Here is a 17,710-nt window from a genome sequence, read left to right on the forward strand (position 1 = left end):
ATTGAATTAGCCAGTAATTTTAATATTACGTCAAATTCTTATATATATATTATATAAAAAACTTAAAGTTAAGGAGAAGCTGGAATCTTGTTTGAGTCTATATTAAATCCACCCCTGAAGGCGTGTATGAATTGACATTGAATCGAGTACATTATCCATATTGGTTAAAAAATAATGAAACAAATTAGAAAGGAGTAAGAAGGATGGTACAAGAAGTCTTTGTTGTTGTCAGATATTAAAGTAAGAAAGTAGAGATTGTATTCATAAAAATCGGCTAGAAGTGCCTCACGTGTATCTACTCTCTGCAAAAACACTTCCCCATCAAACCTCGAGCAACTACCCTCTTCTACTCTTACTAACTCGCTAAATAAAATTGTACTCATATTTGTGCATTTCTTTTGAACGTCGAATCATTTCTTTTCATATGATAATATTTCTTTTAAAAAAATAAAATTTTAATACTTTTTATCTTTTATGATCGAAGGAGATGCAACGAAATAAGTGACATGAATTAGATCCAAAGATTTAAATATCAACGTCGATATCGATATCGAGATTTCAATTTTACAAATATATTGATAGAATATGAATATTGACAAATATTCTAGCGAATCACAAAATTTATAAAATATATTTAGGGTAATAATTAAGTTGTTTTTACTCCCAAACTCCCAAACTAAGTTATGGATATTGTTATAGATATTCATATTCATATTGAACTAAATACACGACATTTTTTTATGTTTTGGGAGCATTTATGAAAGATGTTGGAGATATCTATGAATATTTAGGCCATCTTTATCAAACCATAATAAAAATTAATATAATCGTAATGAAATTTCATTGATGGATCAATTGTAATGAGCTTGAATTGCAAATGTAATTGGATCGATTTTGATTGACTTAAAATTATGAATTTTGTCAAATCTATTGTTCTCATTACCTCTACCTCTACTTTTAAGGGTCAAGCAGTAACGATAATAGTAAAAATGTCATAATTGGTTACTTTTTCAGCTGTAATAGTAACAATAATAGTAATCATAACAGTAACTATAGCGATAATGGTAACGATAAGATGTAATTTTCAGGTGTTTTATTCATCAATCAAATTATATTATTTCATTATATATTTGGATGTAAAACCTATATTTCAATAACAATATTAAAAGTAATCAAATGAGACTCACTTTTTTTATTCTCATCGATAGATTGCGTTTTGGGGGGATAAATAATATATGAATATATGGGTGGATATTTTTATCACTGATTGGACCTACCTAAGTATTGCTCTCAAATTAATTAACATTGTTTTTTTCCTTTTTCTTTAAAAAAATTCTCTCTCTTGTCTGCAACACTAAATTGTAGTTTTGTGTATAAAAAGAAATGCACTCAAAACCACCGCCCTATTCCACCATTAAGTGAGACCAATTCCAAATCAAACCCCCAACCACTCTCTCCACTCTTCCCTCTTTCATTTCACTGAACGAGGCAACTCCCTTCCCTTTCTCTCTCTCTTTTATGGAACCCGACCATTCACCTTCTTCCTCTCTCCCCCACCCTTCTTCTTCAAACCCTTCTTCCCCTAACCCTTCCGATTCTTCCAACACTCCTCCCAACAATACTAATAATAATGGTGGCCGTAAACGAAAAGGCAAAGGCGGCCCCGACAACAACAAATTCCGTTACCGCGGCGTCCGTCAACGCAGCTGGGGCAAATAAGGGTCGCCGAGATTCGCGAGCCTCGTAAACGCACCCGCAAGTGGTCGGTACTTTCTCCACCTGAAGACGCCGCTCGTGCTTACGACCGAGCCGCCATCATCCTTTACGGCTCCCGCGCCAACTCAACCTTCAATCCACTTCCCCAACTCTTCCTCTAACTCCTCTTCCTCCTCCATTCTCCTCCTCTCCTCCTCCCGCTCTTCTCTTCCGCTCCTCCGCCCTTCCTCCCCCCGCCGCCTCCGTCTCCGCCTTCTCCTTCTCCTTCATGGCTTCCTCTCTCCCCGTTATGCCCTCTCCTCAATCTTACACTCTCTATCCCCTCCTCAAGGATTCTCCTTAATGTATCCTAATAATCTCCTAACCAATACCACCCCAACTTACCCAGCACCCTCACGGTTTTTCTCACCCAGATCAACGAAATAATCACCACGCCGCCGCCGCCACCACCACCACCACCACTACTTTTACTAATTCCACTCCTTCCATTTCTACTATTGCCACTCCCTCCTCCTCTCCAACAACCTCGTATTCACAAAACCCTAATCCACTACTTGTTGCTAATTCCCCTCCCACGCCACTTGCACCGCTCCCTTCAGATCTCATTCTTGGCCTATTGGGCCTGCCTCTCCCGCCCTTGGATGGCCTCTCTGGACATCAACGATGACGATTATCTTCCTTCTCTTTGGGACTATGCCGATCCTTTTTTCTTTGATTTGTGAGATTTTCTTTTTCCTTTTCCAGAGAATGGGTTTTCTTATGAGTAACCCTAAAACGACATGTCGATCTCCGATTTCGATTGAACTACCAATCTGGCCTTGCATGTAATCTGCACCGGCTGGACTCGACGGAGACGACGGTGGCTGTGGCGGAGGATATTTTATGATCTATTACTGGCTGGTAATATATATTCAGATTTTTATGAAATATATAATATATTATATATATATATTAATATATTATGCTTGTGTTTTTTTTTTTGGAATAATTTTATACAATGTGATTAATCCAATTGGCGGTTTGCATGAGATGGATTGAATTTTGGGCTTTCTGTGGGTTGTTTCCTTTGTTTTTTTTTAATTTAAAAATTGGGAAGAAAATGAGAGAGGTTTTGTTTTGATGGAGTCAACAAAAGATAAGAGGCTTAATTGGCGATGCGTTGCTTCATTGTTTTCAAAGTTGTCTTCTCCATTTGTTGGAAGTGTCAGCTGACAATAAAGGAAAAAATATGCTGAATTTCTTTTTCATCCATTTTTCTTCATTTTTATTTGTAATTTTGATTATTGTTAGCTCTGATTCTGAGTTTGAATGTTTCTTTTTTAAAAAAAAAAAAAAAAATGAGATTGTCTTCATTTATTGGAAATAAATTATTATTCCTTTTTTTTATGCCATAAAGTTATGATAAATTGTGGGTGAAGGGTTAGTGTTGGCATTAGGGTTTTGAGTTGTCAATGCATGGCTGCATAAAGGACTGAAAAGGTTTAAAAGGGATATAGGGAGCTTCTGCCTTTTTGTTAATCCAACATGCAACTTTAATTAATCTCTTAGGGTTTGATCTTCATTTGAAAACATTTTTTTATAGTCTATGTTGTTTTGAAACTTTAAAGTGGAAAATTTCTAGCTAGCCTTACCCTAGTAATCAATACTTAAATGTACTTTTATTTTTATTTTCAATGCTTTTTAAATTGAGTTTTTAATTACAGGTTATATTTGAATAATTAAAGTAAGGTTTGTTTATATTGATATACTATAATTTATCTGTTTTACATTTCGTAAAGGTTAAATTAGACATGTTTTATCAAATTTGGGTTCTAAAAAGTTAGGGCACAGGACTAAGAAAAGGAAAAATATATTTGTATAGAAGTTATATTACGAACAAAAAAAAATTGTTGCAAGTCGGTCTTGAATTATATATATAAATTTTAGGGGAAAAAAAACTTGGATGCTGTTAGTTACACCATTTTTTTTTTTTTTTTGGTCGAACATAGAGAGAGCAATCCAATAATAGTGTCATATGATAATTAAAAAATAAAAAATTCTTATAAATAGAAAAATCTCTAGTATTTCGTATTTTTGGAATTTTTACTTGTAAATATTTTTAAAAACTTTTTTTACATTTTAAAATGCTTGATTTTTTTATTTTTAGTGCTTAAGGAAAATGAAACGAGCATTGGATTAAGTGACCGGATTGGTCTAAACTGAAAGGAGGTTTTAGATAATAAAATTGTTTCAGTAATAGATGTTTTAACAGAAAAATAGTTAAAAATTTGAATACAAAAAAGGGAAAAGTTATGTTAACTCCTATATATTCATAACTCATCGAGTCCATTAAATCTTCGATGGGAGTAACTCATATTAGAGTACTCAAGAAAACCTCCTCAGATTCAAAATCCTGTTATAAAATATCAATATTAAATGTATTAGTTGAAATTTATTAAATCTAAATAATATATTTATATTTAATAATTAATTAAACTTAATAGTAATAATTAATTGATTAGGCTCTATCAATCTTCTAGGTATATAAAAAAGTTGATAGTAATAATTAATTGATTAGGCTCTACCAATCTTCTAGGTATATAAAATCTCACAAGTATAAATAGTATTAAAAACACATGGTTAGATGAGTTTTAAAGTTTTATGGATAATAATATCCTGAATTTTAAAAAGTAAATTCCTATGAAATATAAGTTGGGTTAAGAATGCATTTTCAAGTGTTTAATTTAAAAAATAAGTTATTTTTAAAAAAATTGGAGTATTTGGAAACCACTCAAAATAATTTTTTAAGTGTATTTTAAATAATTTTTATAAAAAATGTTTTAAAAAAATGAATTTTTTTAAAAAAAAGTCAATCCAAACAAATTTGTAAATGTTTGTCTGAAATTCTATCACAAAATATATGTGAAACAAATAGGATTTTAGCAGCAACTGTTTGCATCATTTAGTTTAGCAGATCTCTTTATGCCAAGTAGTTGTTTTAATGGGGATGATGATAATAATAAGAGACCAATTATCATATTTTTGGATATTAGTTTGGTTGAAGGATCTCATGGTTTGCAAAATTTTTAAATTATAATGTTAAAATTACAAATTTAATCTTATCCTAAATTTGACATCTAACTTTCAAGTATATCCGTATATGTCTATTTGACACCTAAATTTTAAAAAGTTCCAACTAAATCTTTAAATTTTTTTATTTTAGATCTAATAAAATACTAAATTGAAAATGTATTGAGAGTATGATTAGTATATAAATTCATTTTTAAACATTATATCAAAGATTCATAACACAATTTTTCTTTTAAGTTTAGCTATTTACATTTTTATGTTTTAGTGGGTTGAAAATTCAGATATTTTTTTAGATATTTTGAAAGTCCAATAAAGATATATATCCTTAAACACAAGCTTGGAAGTTCAATAATTAAACCTTGTAATTTAACCCTAATTAAAATATTAAAGTAATGCATTTTTCTTATTTCCATAATTATTGTTTTCATGTAATTAATATGACAAATGTTTTTAGTTCAACGATTCGAACGATTTCAACCATTATTATTTTCATATTAATAATAATTGTAATTTTCTTTAATTCTCTATTGCAACTAAGGCGAGCATAGTTTAGAGGTGTGGTTCAAAATCCGTCACTTCCTATTGTATTAAAGAAGAAATATCTCACAATTGCAGGGGTTTTTACCATTATTGTTTTTCTATTTAGAAATTGTAAGAGTTTGGAGTTTGAACAAACTCCATCAAGTTTGGAAGTGGTAATGATACATCTATCATTGTCTTGATTATATTAAACCCTTATTTTCTCACTAATTAATTTTTTCAGTTCACCAAATTGGGGTGTGTAGTCAACCCTAAGTATCGTATTATTAAAGGAATAAGAAAATATATAATTATGCATACAATACCACAACACCTTCAAAAATATTGTTGCAAGTAGAACTTTCTTTAAAAAGTCAGTTGCCTATGAATCAAAATAAAAGTATAATATCATCACATGTTTCAACTTTTGATATCCAAAGATATCAACTTAGTTGAGATATATATCTATGTATCTATTGATCCCTCGATGTTTATAAAAAATACTACTAATTCAAACAATTGGGTTATCTGATTATCGACAATTGTGAATTAATTTCTGGATTAATTAATTTAATAAAACTGTTTTTATTTTATCTAGTAAGTGATCGATTATTGCAGGATCAATTATTAGACTACATTTTCTTGAAGGTAATTATGATTGCAATCATTAATAAATTAAGGATTAACATAGCTCAATAGACGGGTCGATAAAATAACAAGATTTGGGCCTAGTTAATGAGCACGTACGTATTGGGGAGAGGATTTGTTTATGTCAAAGTCCAAATTTATGTGCTTGGTTTTGCTCTCGGTCAAGACCAAGGTTGAGATCGACCCAATAAAAAGCATCACTCGTCCTAGGAGGGGATGCTGAGCCTCATACAGATAAGTTGAACCTAGCCAAACATGAAACTAGGCATGGCCTTCCACCCAATAGACTATACAATTATCCCAAATTGATTCTAGAACCCTAGTAGAACGACATAGATCAATCACCAGTATAAGTGTATCACTATAGCTTCATATAAAGTGACTTGAATCCTAATCTCAAATTCTGTAGTTTCTATCCTCGTTCACTCTCTCACTTAAACATCAATGTACGTGGCAAACACAACATTGATGTGCAAGTTCTCTTTTGTTGGTCAAGTTCTTGACCTCTTTTGTAAGACAGATTTTGGCATCATACTTGAAAAGGAAAAAAAAAAGGTTTTTGCTTACTGCTGCGCTGAAATTTGAATATGTCATTATACTTTCGCATTCTTATTTACACTCTGCATTGGTCTTTATCTCAAGTTTATTTATAACTAATTAAGTTCTGAAGAGTCAATATGAGTGGGTTCGTCTGCAAATATAATCATTTTTTTTAAAATCGTCCTTAATTTTAGTGGTTTCAGAAACCATTTTTAGAATCTGAAATTATAAATAAGTCCTTCAATATATATATATATATATATATATAATTTCAAAATTTAAATTTTAAATATTTTAAAAATTATATTTAAAAAAATCACTTGTTTGGTAGGTTTACCACTTTGATGGGTTAATGCAAGAACTAGTAAAAACATCATATTCATGTTGGAGTTCAACTCAATACATCAATGAATTTAAAGTAGTTCATAACATAGATATCTTTAAAATGTGTTTAAAAGGAATTTAAAGTAGTTCAGAAAGGAATTTAAAGTAGTTAACAAATTAATTTGCATTATGCACATAGAGCCCAAAGAAGTAGGAATACTTTGAAACAAAAAGGGATTTTTACCTAAAAAAATCCTCTTTGGACTCTATTTCAAAAATATCTTTAAATTTGAATTTTTTTAAGAAAGACTTTTAGTATTATTTTTGGACAAATTTATTTTTTTTTATTATTTTTATTCCCGATTTTTTTTTATATATTTCCCATTTTCAAACTTTCTTAATGATGGAGAGAAAATTGAGAGAGAAAATTCATTTAATATGATTTTTTTTCATATTTTTAAATAGAGAGAGAAAATGCACTTATTTGTTGTGATTTTTTCCTTTATTTAATTTAATTAGAGAGAGAAAATATAGTGCATGTAATGATTTTTTTTCTATTTTTGTTGGTTTTACGTTTTTTTTAACCGATTTATGGTTATTTAAAATATACCTCATAATATTTTGTTAAGTATTTGAAAGTATTCTAACCAATATATGAAATATAGTACGGTATATAAATTCAATGCTTAATATAAATCTACATATAATGCATTTATTGTGGAGAGATAACATGCATTTATTATGATTTTTTTCCTTTTTTATTGTAGAGATAAAATGCATTTGATATATTTTTTTTCATTTTCATTTTGAGAGAAAAAATGGCATTTACTATGATTTTATTTTCCATTTCGTTTTTCATGTTGATTTGTGTTATTATGTGAAATGTTTCATTGTTTGTTCACTTGTACATGTAATATATTCCGTTGTTTATTTGGAAATATTCTAAAAATATATATGAAATATATCAGTAAATATATTTGGTATCTGCTTAAATAATCATGGTTATTTTTAAATATACCTTAGAACATATATACAAGCGTGTATATATCATATATCATACATTCAAAGTAATAAAAAATCAACAAAAATATCTACTAGTATATAAATCACAGATGGACTTGATGGTTCAACATAGAACATATATATAAGTGTATATATCACAAAACAATAAATCTAAATACAAAAACATCATCGTTTATATAAAATAAACGACTATATATATCATAGTACATATATCATCATCGTTTATATTAAATACCCACCATCGATCGAATCTTTTTGCCTAGCTCCGTCAACTGGATTTGCCCAAGTCCACGCGTGGATCTGCTCGCATCCGGTGCCAAAAGCTTCGCCACATCATCTCACGTCGTCCGTTTGCTCAAGCTCACGTCTCCGTCGACTGGATTTGTCGAGTCCGCATTAAATTTTGCTCGTGCCTAGTGTCGGAAGCTTCGCTTCGCACCACGTCGTTTGTCTGCAACCACACTGTCGTCTGCTCGAGCTCGTGCCAAAGATTCTCTCTCCCACGTCGTCATCTACCACCTACAACTCACACCGTCAAAAGGAGAAAAGAGAGGAAGGAGGAATAAATGGGTGTGAATTATAGGAGAGAGAATATATGAAATATATCATTGGGAAGAGAGAATATATGCATGAGGAGATAGAATATGCATAGTGGAGAGAAAAATAAATAAAATAAATATATATATAATATATATATATATATATAATATATATATAACGTAAATGATGGTTAATTGTAAATAATCACTAATATTAGTGAAAATAGGGAAGATTAATAGGTCTTTTTTTTTAAAAAAAAAAAAAAAAAAAAAAAAAAAAAAAAAAAAAACTAAAATGTTCCCGATATTAATTTAATGTGTATCCATTTTTTAGACCTTTTTATATAGAAATCCCGAAAAATAATGAGATTTAGTTCGTGAGAACATGCAAATGCAACATAAAGATATAAAAGGCCCAAAAGACAATGCTTTAATTTTTATCTTTCATTTAGCCTTTCTTTGCTGAGTAACCTTGAACTAATGCGATTCTCCAAATGTAGATGTATAAATTAATTATTTTTTCTTTTTTCTTCCTCATTTAGTCTATATTATTTAAGAAGCTGTAATTTAGTTTCTTATGTAATAATAATTTTCACAGCATGATCACTAATTGTTGGTTAATATTAAAATTGATTGATGATAAACTTACATGGTAAAATTAGTTTACTCAAAATTTCTATGGATCTCTTAGAATTTTGGATGAGATGTTAGAAATACTATTTTTTCTTAAAAAAAAAAAAAAATCACTAAGTATTATCTCGTATATCTTTATCATCAACCAAATATTACATTTACTAGTAATAGGGATTAAATTGAAAAACATTGAACCATAATAGATTTTTTTAAAAAAAAGAAAAAATTAACAAGAGAGTAAATTCAAAAAACTAAAATGGTACGGACTAAAGTGTATAATAGCGACGAATAATTTTGTTTAAAAAAAAAAATAAAATAAAAATAAAGAAAGATTTTTACCGTCTATATTTGGCTATATATTTTCATAAATATCTTTAAATTTGATTTTTTTCAAAAATGTCTTTTAGTATTAATTTTCGACAGTTTTACCCATTTTTATATTTATTTTCGTTTTATATATATATTGTTCTTATTTTAGAAACTACTTTAATGATAGAGAAAGAAAATATATTTATTATAAAGAGAGAAAAGGTATTTAATATAGTTTTTCTCATTTATCAATTGGAGAGGGAAAATGCACTTATTTTAATTTTTTCTATTTTTTAATTTGGAAAAATACATTTAATAAAATTTTATTTTCTATTTACGTTAATTTATATATATCAATCTATTGGTTTTTTTACAGATTAATGGTTATTTTAAATATACCTTAAAACATTTTAGCGAATTTATGATTATTTTAAATATACCTTAGAATATTTTATTAGATATTTGAAAATATTCTAACCAATATACGAAATATACTATAAACCAATATATGAAATATACCACGGTATTTAAATCTTCATAAATTTCATTTACACCACAGTATATATATATATCATAATAAAATAAGTCTAAATAAAAAATTTAAAAAAAAACTCGTTTCTGTCGAATAAACGAATACATATATCATAATATATATCAAATTTTCTACAAAAACTAAAAAAAAAAAAGTGCATATAGATCACAATATATATTAAAAATAGGAAAAAATAAAATTCATCTTCATATGGGTGTTTATAATACATAACCCTCAATTTTCATCTCTTCTTCTTTAGCCGTGGACGGCATGGATCTTTCTCGTCGTCATCGACCGAATTTACTCACCCTGTCATGCCGTCGACCGAATCTGCTGAACACGTCATCTTCGATTCGCCCTACGTCGTCCATGACATCGATTCATCCCAAGTCGTTCGTGTCATCTCGTGCCAAGCCATCAATTTGCCCCACACCATCGTCTACCTCCTGCAACTCACACCGCCGGAATGAGAAAAGAGAGAGGGGGGAAGGAGAAAATAGAGGGAAGAGAAAGAAATAGATATGAATTATGGGGGAGAAAATATATGAAATATATTATTAGGGAGAGAGAATATATGCAGATAATATGCATGGAGGAGAAAGAAAGAAATAAATGTATATATAAAAAACATAGATGAAGGCTAAACTGTAAATAGACATTGATATTAGTGAAAATAAGGAGCTCAATATTTTTTATTATTATTATTTTTTTTTTTGTAAATAATGAAATGTTCAAGACATTAACACCTATTCTTTAGGTCTTGTATGTAGAAATAAAAAAAAAAATAGAGAATAATTTTGAAAAATACACTTCCAACTAGGGGTGTTCAAAAAACCCGATGACCCGAAAAAAACCGATCAACCCAACCCAATCCGTGCAATTTGGGTTGGGTTGGTTCATGGGTTCACCTAATATAACCCAAACAAACCCGAACCAACCCGAATTTATTATTAACTTTAAAATATATTTTTTCCTTACTTATAACACAATTATTTATACATATATTGATTTTAATTTTATTTAATTTCAATCTTTTTTGAATAATTTTTTTTTCAACAACTATTAGAAGTAGTTTCTTTACACCTTAGAAAAAAAAATCACTATATAAATCGAGATTGAGTTGTTAATCTTAATTCAATATATGAAAATAATTAAATTAAACTTTTACATATTTACGTTTTGATTTTTTTTAGAATAAAATTTTAAATAAATGACCCGATTAACCCGAACTAACCCAACCCAAATATTTCATGGTTGGGTTAGGTTGGGTTCATTTTTTAATAAATGTTATTTTGGTTGAAAAAATTTACAACCCGAACAATTGGTTGGGTCTAAAAAGTCTTTCAACCCATAAACACCCCTAGTAGACATTATAGTCTTACTTATGGATTTTGTAGACATTTGAAAACATTGTTGCCTATATTTTGAATTTTGTAGACATTATGGTCTTTCTTGTGAATTTTGGAGACTTGTTTTGTTATAATAGATTTTGGATATCGTTCTTGTGGATTGTGGAATCTTATGTGTTTTTTATTTGTGATTCCAAGTTTTTTTTTAAGGGAATCGATGGAATCGAACCAATCCAATCCATTTTTTATAGGTTGGTTTGGTTCAGATTCATAATTTAACAAGAGTTAGTTTGAGTTAAAAAAATATATAGATCGAACCATAGTATTGGACCTAGAATATCCCTAAATCCAACCCAACCCAACGCACGAACACCCCTACTTCCAACTATTTTTCAAGCTAAATTTTTAGCATTGGGCCGTTTCGATCTATCATAAGGGCCCAAAATGGCCCAAGTGGCCCATGAAAAAAGCCGACTTAAAATTAGGGTTTTGTCACTATATATATATAAATCCGAAGCCCTAGCATCCGGAACGTCGTCGATCTCGTCACCCGCCTCGTTCGCCAGACCATTGTTGTTCTTTGGTGGATCGATTAGCAGTTCTTCAACATGAGGGCTAAGGTAAGTTTCCAAGTTTCTGAATCAAGTTTTTTTTTACTAATATAGCTTGTTTCTTCTGTTGATTCTTATTGTTTGTTTGTTTTTCATTTCGATTCACCAGTGGAAGAAGAAGAGAATGAGGAGATTGAAGAGGAAGCGCCGAAAGATGAGGCAGAGATCCAAGTAGTTTTGTGTTTTCTTTAAATAAAAAAGAGAATCGTTCTTTTAGTTGTTACTGATCTAGGACGAGTAATAGTTGAATTTCTTGTGTTTTTGTTGGATTTTTATCGCTTTTTTTTTTTTAGTTTCAATGAGTAATTTTGTTTGACTTACTTCCCACTGGGATCTACATTATTGAATTGAGTCTGGAGTTTTTGAAATATCAGTATTTGATAGGTTGTTCGTCACCATTAACTTAAAACCTCTTTTTTGTGTCCGTTGTTCAAGTACGAATCCGTAACCTAAATTGTTCGTGTACAAGAACGAAGTATCAGTTGTCGATATGTTAACGCATTAATTGAATTGCAGTCCATTTTCCCCCACATTACACTCGTTTAGAATAGGGTAACTGGGATGATTATGAATGAATTTTTGAGGATCGTTCTTAGATCCATTTTTATAAAGATGTCAATAGCTGTTATGTAGTATCTCGAATAGAATGATCTGATATAGGTTCTTGCACGAGAGAACTTTTAAGTTAATACCCCCGTTCATTATTTCAGCTTGAAATATGTTCTACTTGATGTTTTCAAATCTTTAAAATCATTTGTTTTACATTAACAGATTTTTTTTCTGTGATTGTCATTCTGGAGTTTTGAGGTTTTGTGTTTTGGATTTTGATGTCATATTTATCAGTGACAGCTGGGTAATTTAATGTTAGAAATAGAAATAATAAGAACAATGTTCGGAATGTTCATGTAGAATAGACAACGTTGCCTAGGATTAGAAGCTAATTACACCTAATCTTCGGGAAAATATTATACTGTTGTCGTATTACAATACTTCCTTTGTTTATACTACAAAGGTAATGAGGGAGCTTGAAAATTTTTCTATACTCCCTTCATATTAGGAAATTTTTTTGGTTCTTGGTGTAAGCGATGGTAATGTAAGAATTGGATTCAAAATTTTCAAAATAGCAAAATTTTAGTTTTTTGGATAGATGTTAAAAAGTTTATTGGTGTCTATCATTGACAGAAATTTATAGAAGTCTAGAAGTCTATCATTGATAGAAATTGAAAGAAGTCTATTTTTGATATTTTTTCCATTTGTGAAATTTTTTTTTGTAAATTTGTTGAGGACTTTTTTGTTGTGTATTTTAGAAGTCTAAATGTGGAGTAGATACTTGTGGACACTGGCAAAAGAAAGGGTTTGGTGCTTAGTTTGCAATAGAATGGGTGTCAATATTTATTCTTACAACTTTGTGTATTCATCTATGGTTGTTTGTTCAACTTGTGACGGTTTTGAGGATGAAAAATTCTGTTCTAACAAGTTTGTAATCTTGAAAAGCGAGAATTCTTTGTTTCAGATGATGATAAAGAAATGAAGTTAATGAGAAACCGCATGCTTAATTATGAACTTCAATGTGGTATCATCGGCTATATTTAAACTATAAGAACAAAGGAAATACTATAGCTTTTTCTTCACCAATCATCTATGTTACATTTCTTTGTTCAAAGCAGAGCGTGTGGATTTGAACATGTTTAAGTAGCCAACGGGTGGTACTTGAAAAAGTTGCTATTTCTATCTGTATTGCGTGAAGGGAAAAAGAACATGATGAGACATGTTGGAGAGTCCTTGAAAGTTCACATTGTTTAGTTAAAACCATGATTCAATCCTCGAATGTGCCTGCAAATATGATTGTTAAAGCCGATACCACGTGCTGTACTTCGACTCGTCCTTTTTCGTTATGCCTCTCTTTCCGATACTACATTTAACCTACTAGAGTTTTCAACTTTGGAAGAGGGACAATAATGAATCTTTCGATGGATTACATTTCTAGTTTTGTTTTCCAACTCTGAATCTTAACAGTAAAGCTCCCTCTTCCTAATTTAGAGACGGTTGTTGGCTCTGCCGCAACAGTTTCAACTTCTCCATAATCTTTCCTTTAAGAGGATCTAGTTTTCACCTCGCATCTTTTGTTCAATCCATTGTGATTGTATTGTAGTATCACTTTCACTCAAATAGGCCCCGAGTGGGAAGAAGAAAAATTACTTGGAATAATGAGACGGGAGGAAGAACCTCTGTCGTTTACTTCTAATACGACAGGTCGAGGCAGTTGATGATGATGACATTCGACTTAAAACTAATTTAAGTGACTGCTGAACAGTGTTTAAGCAGACACTTTTTTCACCATCTTTATTGCAGAGGATAAGTATGCTTTTAATGCGGCCACCAACACTAGCCATATCAGCCCTTATTGTTGTGAGCTTCAGCCCCTTGATCACCTGGATAAGCTCTGTGAACAATTCTGGGCGGTCGTCGCAGCTCACCGATACCTTTATCGCAATATTGTTCCTGCTGTTGTCTTCAACAATGGTTGAGTCAATAGTTACTTCATCCATGTCCGTTGGAACTGTCATGTTCTTGCTGGCTTCCATTGCTTTTCGTTTCAGGTCTTTCACTTGATCGATTGCGCTTCCCAACAGAGCTGCTTTATCCATCTGCCATAGGAAACAAGAAGATGACTTGAGCATATGCTGCAGAGGTTCTCTTTAACAGTATGTTTCTTCACAGAGTAAAGTAAGACCAATAACTTTGCAATTTTATGAGTAAGCTTTCACTGAAGTCATAAACTTTGATATCTCTATGTTGATTACTGCAATAATCACAAAGGTATTGATCTGAAAAAGTCCTCCCTTAACCATGTTTATGGACCCTCCCTAAATTGTTATTCAACTTAAAACGACGGGGTTATAACTTACATTCTCTTTGATATTTGCTCTATCTAATGGAAAAGTATGTATTTTTTGCCATGTTCAGTGTTTCAGATCATCCCAGATAGAAAGAGAAATGGATAAAAAGAGAGAGAGAAAGAGAAGAATACCTTATCAGACTTAGGAATGAGTTTCCTAAGGGTTGCAAGCTGAGCATTGATTCTGTCCCTACGTCTCTTTTCTGCTTGGCTATGGCTTTTGGAAGCAGAAGCTGCTCTGTCTTCAGCAATCATTCCTTCTGCTGCAGTTGAAAATGAAGGGAAGAACTCTGTTGAGCTTGAAAACTGAGGATTAATCATCCATGGAAGAAGCAGAGAAGGATCATGGCTTGAATTTGCATAATTTAGTCCTTGTGGCTTAGTAGAACAATCCCAGTTATCTTCCATAACTGATGCAAAAAGGGAAGCAGGGCCAGTCTTCTGAAATCCGACTCAAAAGTTTGGTTTTTATGGTTGCATCTGGAGAGCTACTGTTGATTGCACTAATAATAATAATGTGTTGTGTGTATGTGATCTTCAAAATCTTGACAGTGACTGGTGTGACGTCCAATAGCCTTTAATTTGTCAAAACGAAAATCATATTTGGCTGTATATGCCTGTCATTTCACTTTGAAGTTTCTGTTTTCCCCCCTCCTTTGATAAAGCTAAGACTCCACGATCTGATCAATTAAAGATTGTCCTCATGTAAAACCATTATCCAACTAATTTGAATGATTAATTTTGAGCCAAGAAAAAGTGAAACAATATAGCCATAAACAAAGAAAGCATAATTAAGGAACTCAAGTAATTGTTGAAACTAATGAGATCCCGATCCTTTTTTGACCTATAAACAGTGACAGATCTAAAAGATCTTTGATTTTGGGATAACTTTCAGAGAAACTTTTTCATCTCCTTACAGAATCAACTCCAACCCATTTGGATTAATGACAAATCCTTTAATGGGTCTGTGTCAAAAAATCTCCTTTCTTTCCCTACGGTAAATCATCAGTACTCTAAAAATCACGGTATTATGTCTTTAATCATTGAATTCTTTTCTCTTCTTCCTCCTTCAAGATAAGGTCAAACAGATTTATTATGAAGAGAATTCCAAGAGACTCAAATATAGAACAAAAACTGAGAGTTTCAAGATATAACACAGAATATTTCCACTATGAGGACTGAAAATGGAACCCAACACTTTACACCCCATACCAACACAACCTCCATATTTCTGAGTAATTTTTTACATCTTTTCGTAAGCAACTTTTCATACGGCTTTGTTGATGTGTCTGTTAACAGTTAACAGTCATGTAGAAGATAGAATGGGGGGGGTGGAAGAAAAGAAACCCTCAATAACTTTACCAAATAAAGCCTCTTCTCCTGAGTTGGAATCCCAAAGAAAGAGAAAAAAAGAGGGCCTTCTCATAGCGGCTTGTTGAGAAAGAAAATTCAGCTTAGTGTTTGTTTACAGAAGAAGCAAACAACAGAGCTTGAACTACAATGCAAAAAGGGGGGCCATAATGTAGGGACCCGTTTTGCACAAACATTGTAATTGAATGTTAGAGAAGATATTAAAGATTGATACGACTTCTGATCAACTACTCAAAATTTGCAAAAGTCCCATCTGAAAATCATGTGGTGCCCATAATTTCTCGTCTTTTGCACAGCTTTTCTTAGATTGTTTTAACTCAATGATTCTGTAGATTTGGAAGAGAAGATGAGTGTTGGGGGGTTTTTCTTCTGGGTACTATTTACTTGAGATAGATGAGAATGAGTGTGGGTTGTGTGGATAGGGATAGGGTTGGGATTTGTTTGAGAAGAATAATTTCGTCGGCAAGAGATGCGAGAAAAATGTGCCAAATCATAAGGTTGCGTTACCAATAATATAACTTCATCAACGTGTAGCTGTCCACCATATAATTGACATCTACTTTGCAGCCGCAACTATATGCAACTTGGGCAAACGGTACGGCTTTCTCATAAGTTTAGATTACCAAATGGTTCAATTCATTGTTTGTTTGTTTGTTTTTATCTTACTAAATTTGTGATTTGGTTGGTTGGAATTAATCAGATTCTTTCATGGTTGAATTCCGCTGGACTAATTAATTTGCATATTCGATTGAACTTGTGAAAGTTCATCAACCGAATACTTTTTCTCATCAATTTACGCATAATTCAGTGAGTAAAGTACTTATTGTTTCATTCTCCGCTGTACATTTGTTGAATTTAAAAAGAGAAAATGACAATTTTAGTCGTCGAGTTTTTGTCAATGGGTTCATTTAATTTCTAATATTCTTGTAAATTTAAATGAAAGGAGGAGATTAACAAAAGTTGTTTTAATTTTTTTTTTTAATTTAAAATGTCACCTCAACATTTAAAAAGTATATATATTAAGAAAACTACTAAAAAGCGCTTAATACATTCTCCATTAAAAAAAGATGAAGAACCCTCCTCCCGAAAAATAAGAAAACTTCAAATAAGTAGTTAATCTTCTGGAGGCTTACAAATTAACATACATACACAAAACTACAGATGTAACATTGTTTAAGAAATATATAATAATGAAAACTCATTATAATAGTGCATTGTAGCCTAACTTCGATGATATTAGGGATGTCAAATAATCCGACAATCCGAACAACTGGACTACCCAACTCAAAATGTAAGGATTGGGTTAGTTTTGTTCTTGGATATATATATATTCTTTTATGTTTAAAGTTTGATTATTTTGTGTTGAATAATTTGTGAATTTTTAATATTTTTTTATTAAAATTGTCATGATATTTATTTTTGTTTAAAATTTGCAATAAATATCATAGATATTTGGTATTTAGCATTTGAATTTTATGAGATTTTAGTTATTAATCTCATGTTGTATAATAAAATGACATTTTTTATTATTATAACTCGACAATCCAACCAACCAACCCAACCCGAATTTTAAGGGTGGGGTTGGATTGAAAACTTTATTTGAGTCATTTGAGTTGTTAATCCAACCA

At 31.1% G+C, this 17,710-nt stretch overlaps 1 protein-coding gene and 1 long non-coding RNA gene across 2 annotated transcripts; one reads left to right on the forward strand and one right to left on the reverse strand.

Annotated features, from left to right (window-relative positions):
• Positions 1–11,692: 11,692 nt before the first annotated feature.
• LOC120075702 lies at positions 11,693–12,180 on the forward strand. Its single transcript, XR_005481384.1, has 2 exons — positions 11,693–11,821; positions 11,922–12,180. It is a non-coding gene; the product is annotated as an uncharacterized LOC120075702 (long non-coding RNA).
• On the reverse strand, positions 12,092–16,449 carry LOC120075701 (transcription factor bHLH51). Its single transcript, XM_039029320.1, has 2 exons — positions 14,844–16,449; positions 12,092–14,460 (listed from the first exon to the last, which is right to left on the reverse strand). Exons 1-2 carry the CDS (start codon positions 15,117–15,119, stop codon positions 14,008–14,010), a joined length of 729 nt encoding a protein of 242 aa, XP_038885248.1. The 5' UTR covers positions 15,120–16,449; the 3' UTR covers positions 12,092–14,007.
• Between the last annotated feature and the right edge of the window lie 1,261 nt (positions 16,450–17,710).

Source organism: Benincasa hispida, chromosome 4 (genome assembly GCF_009727055.1).
Source record: "Benincasa hispida cultivar B227 chromosome 4, ASM972705v1, whole genome shotgun sequence".
In the NCBI taxonomy this organism is placed as follows: Eukaryota; Viridiplantae; Streptophyta; class Magnoliopsida; order Cucurbitales; family Cucurbitaceae; genus Benincasa; species Benincasa hispida.

Bases quoted from the DNA above. Each gene is read 5' to 3' on its own strand.
- LOC120075701 (XM_039029320.1), bottom strand. From the start codon at position 15,119: ATGGAAGATAACTGGGATTGTTCTACTAAGCCACAAGGACTAAATTAT. The intron at 14,461-14,843 runs GTATTCTTCTCT...TTCCTATGGCAG, and splicing joins TCATTCCTAAGTCTGATAAG to ATGGATAAAGCAGCTCTGTT.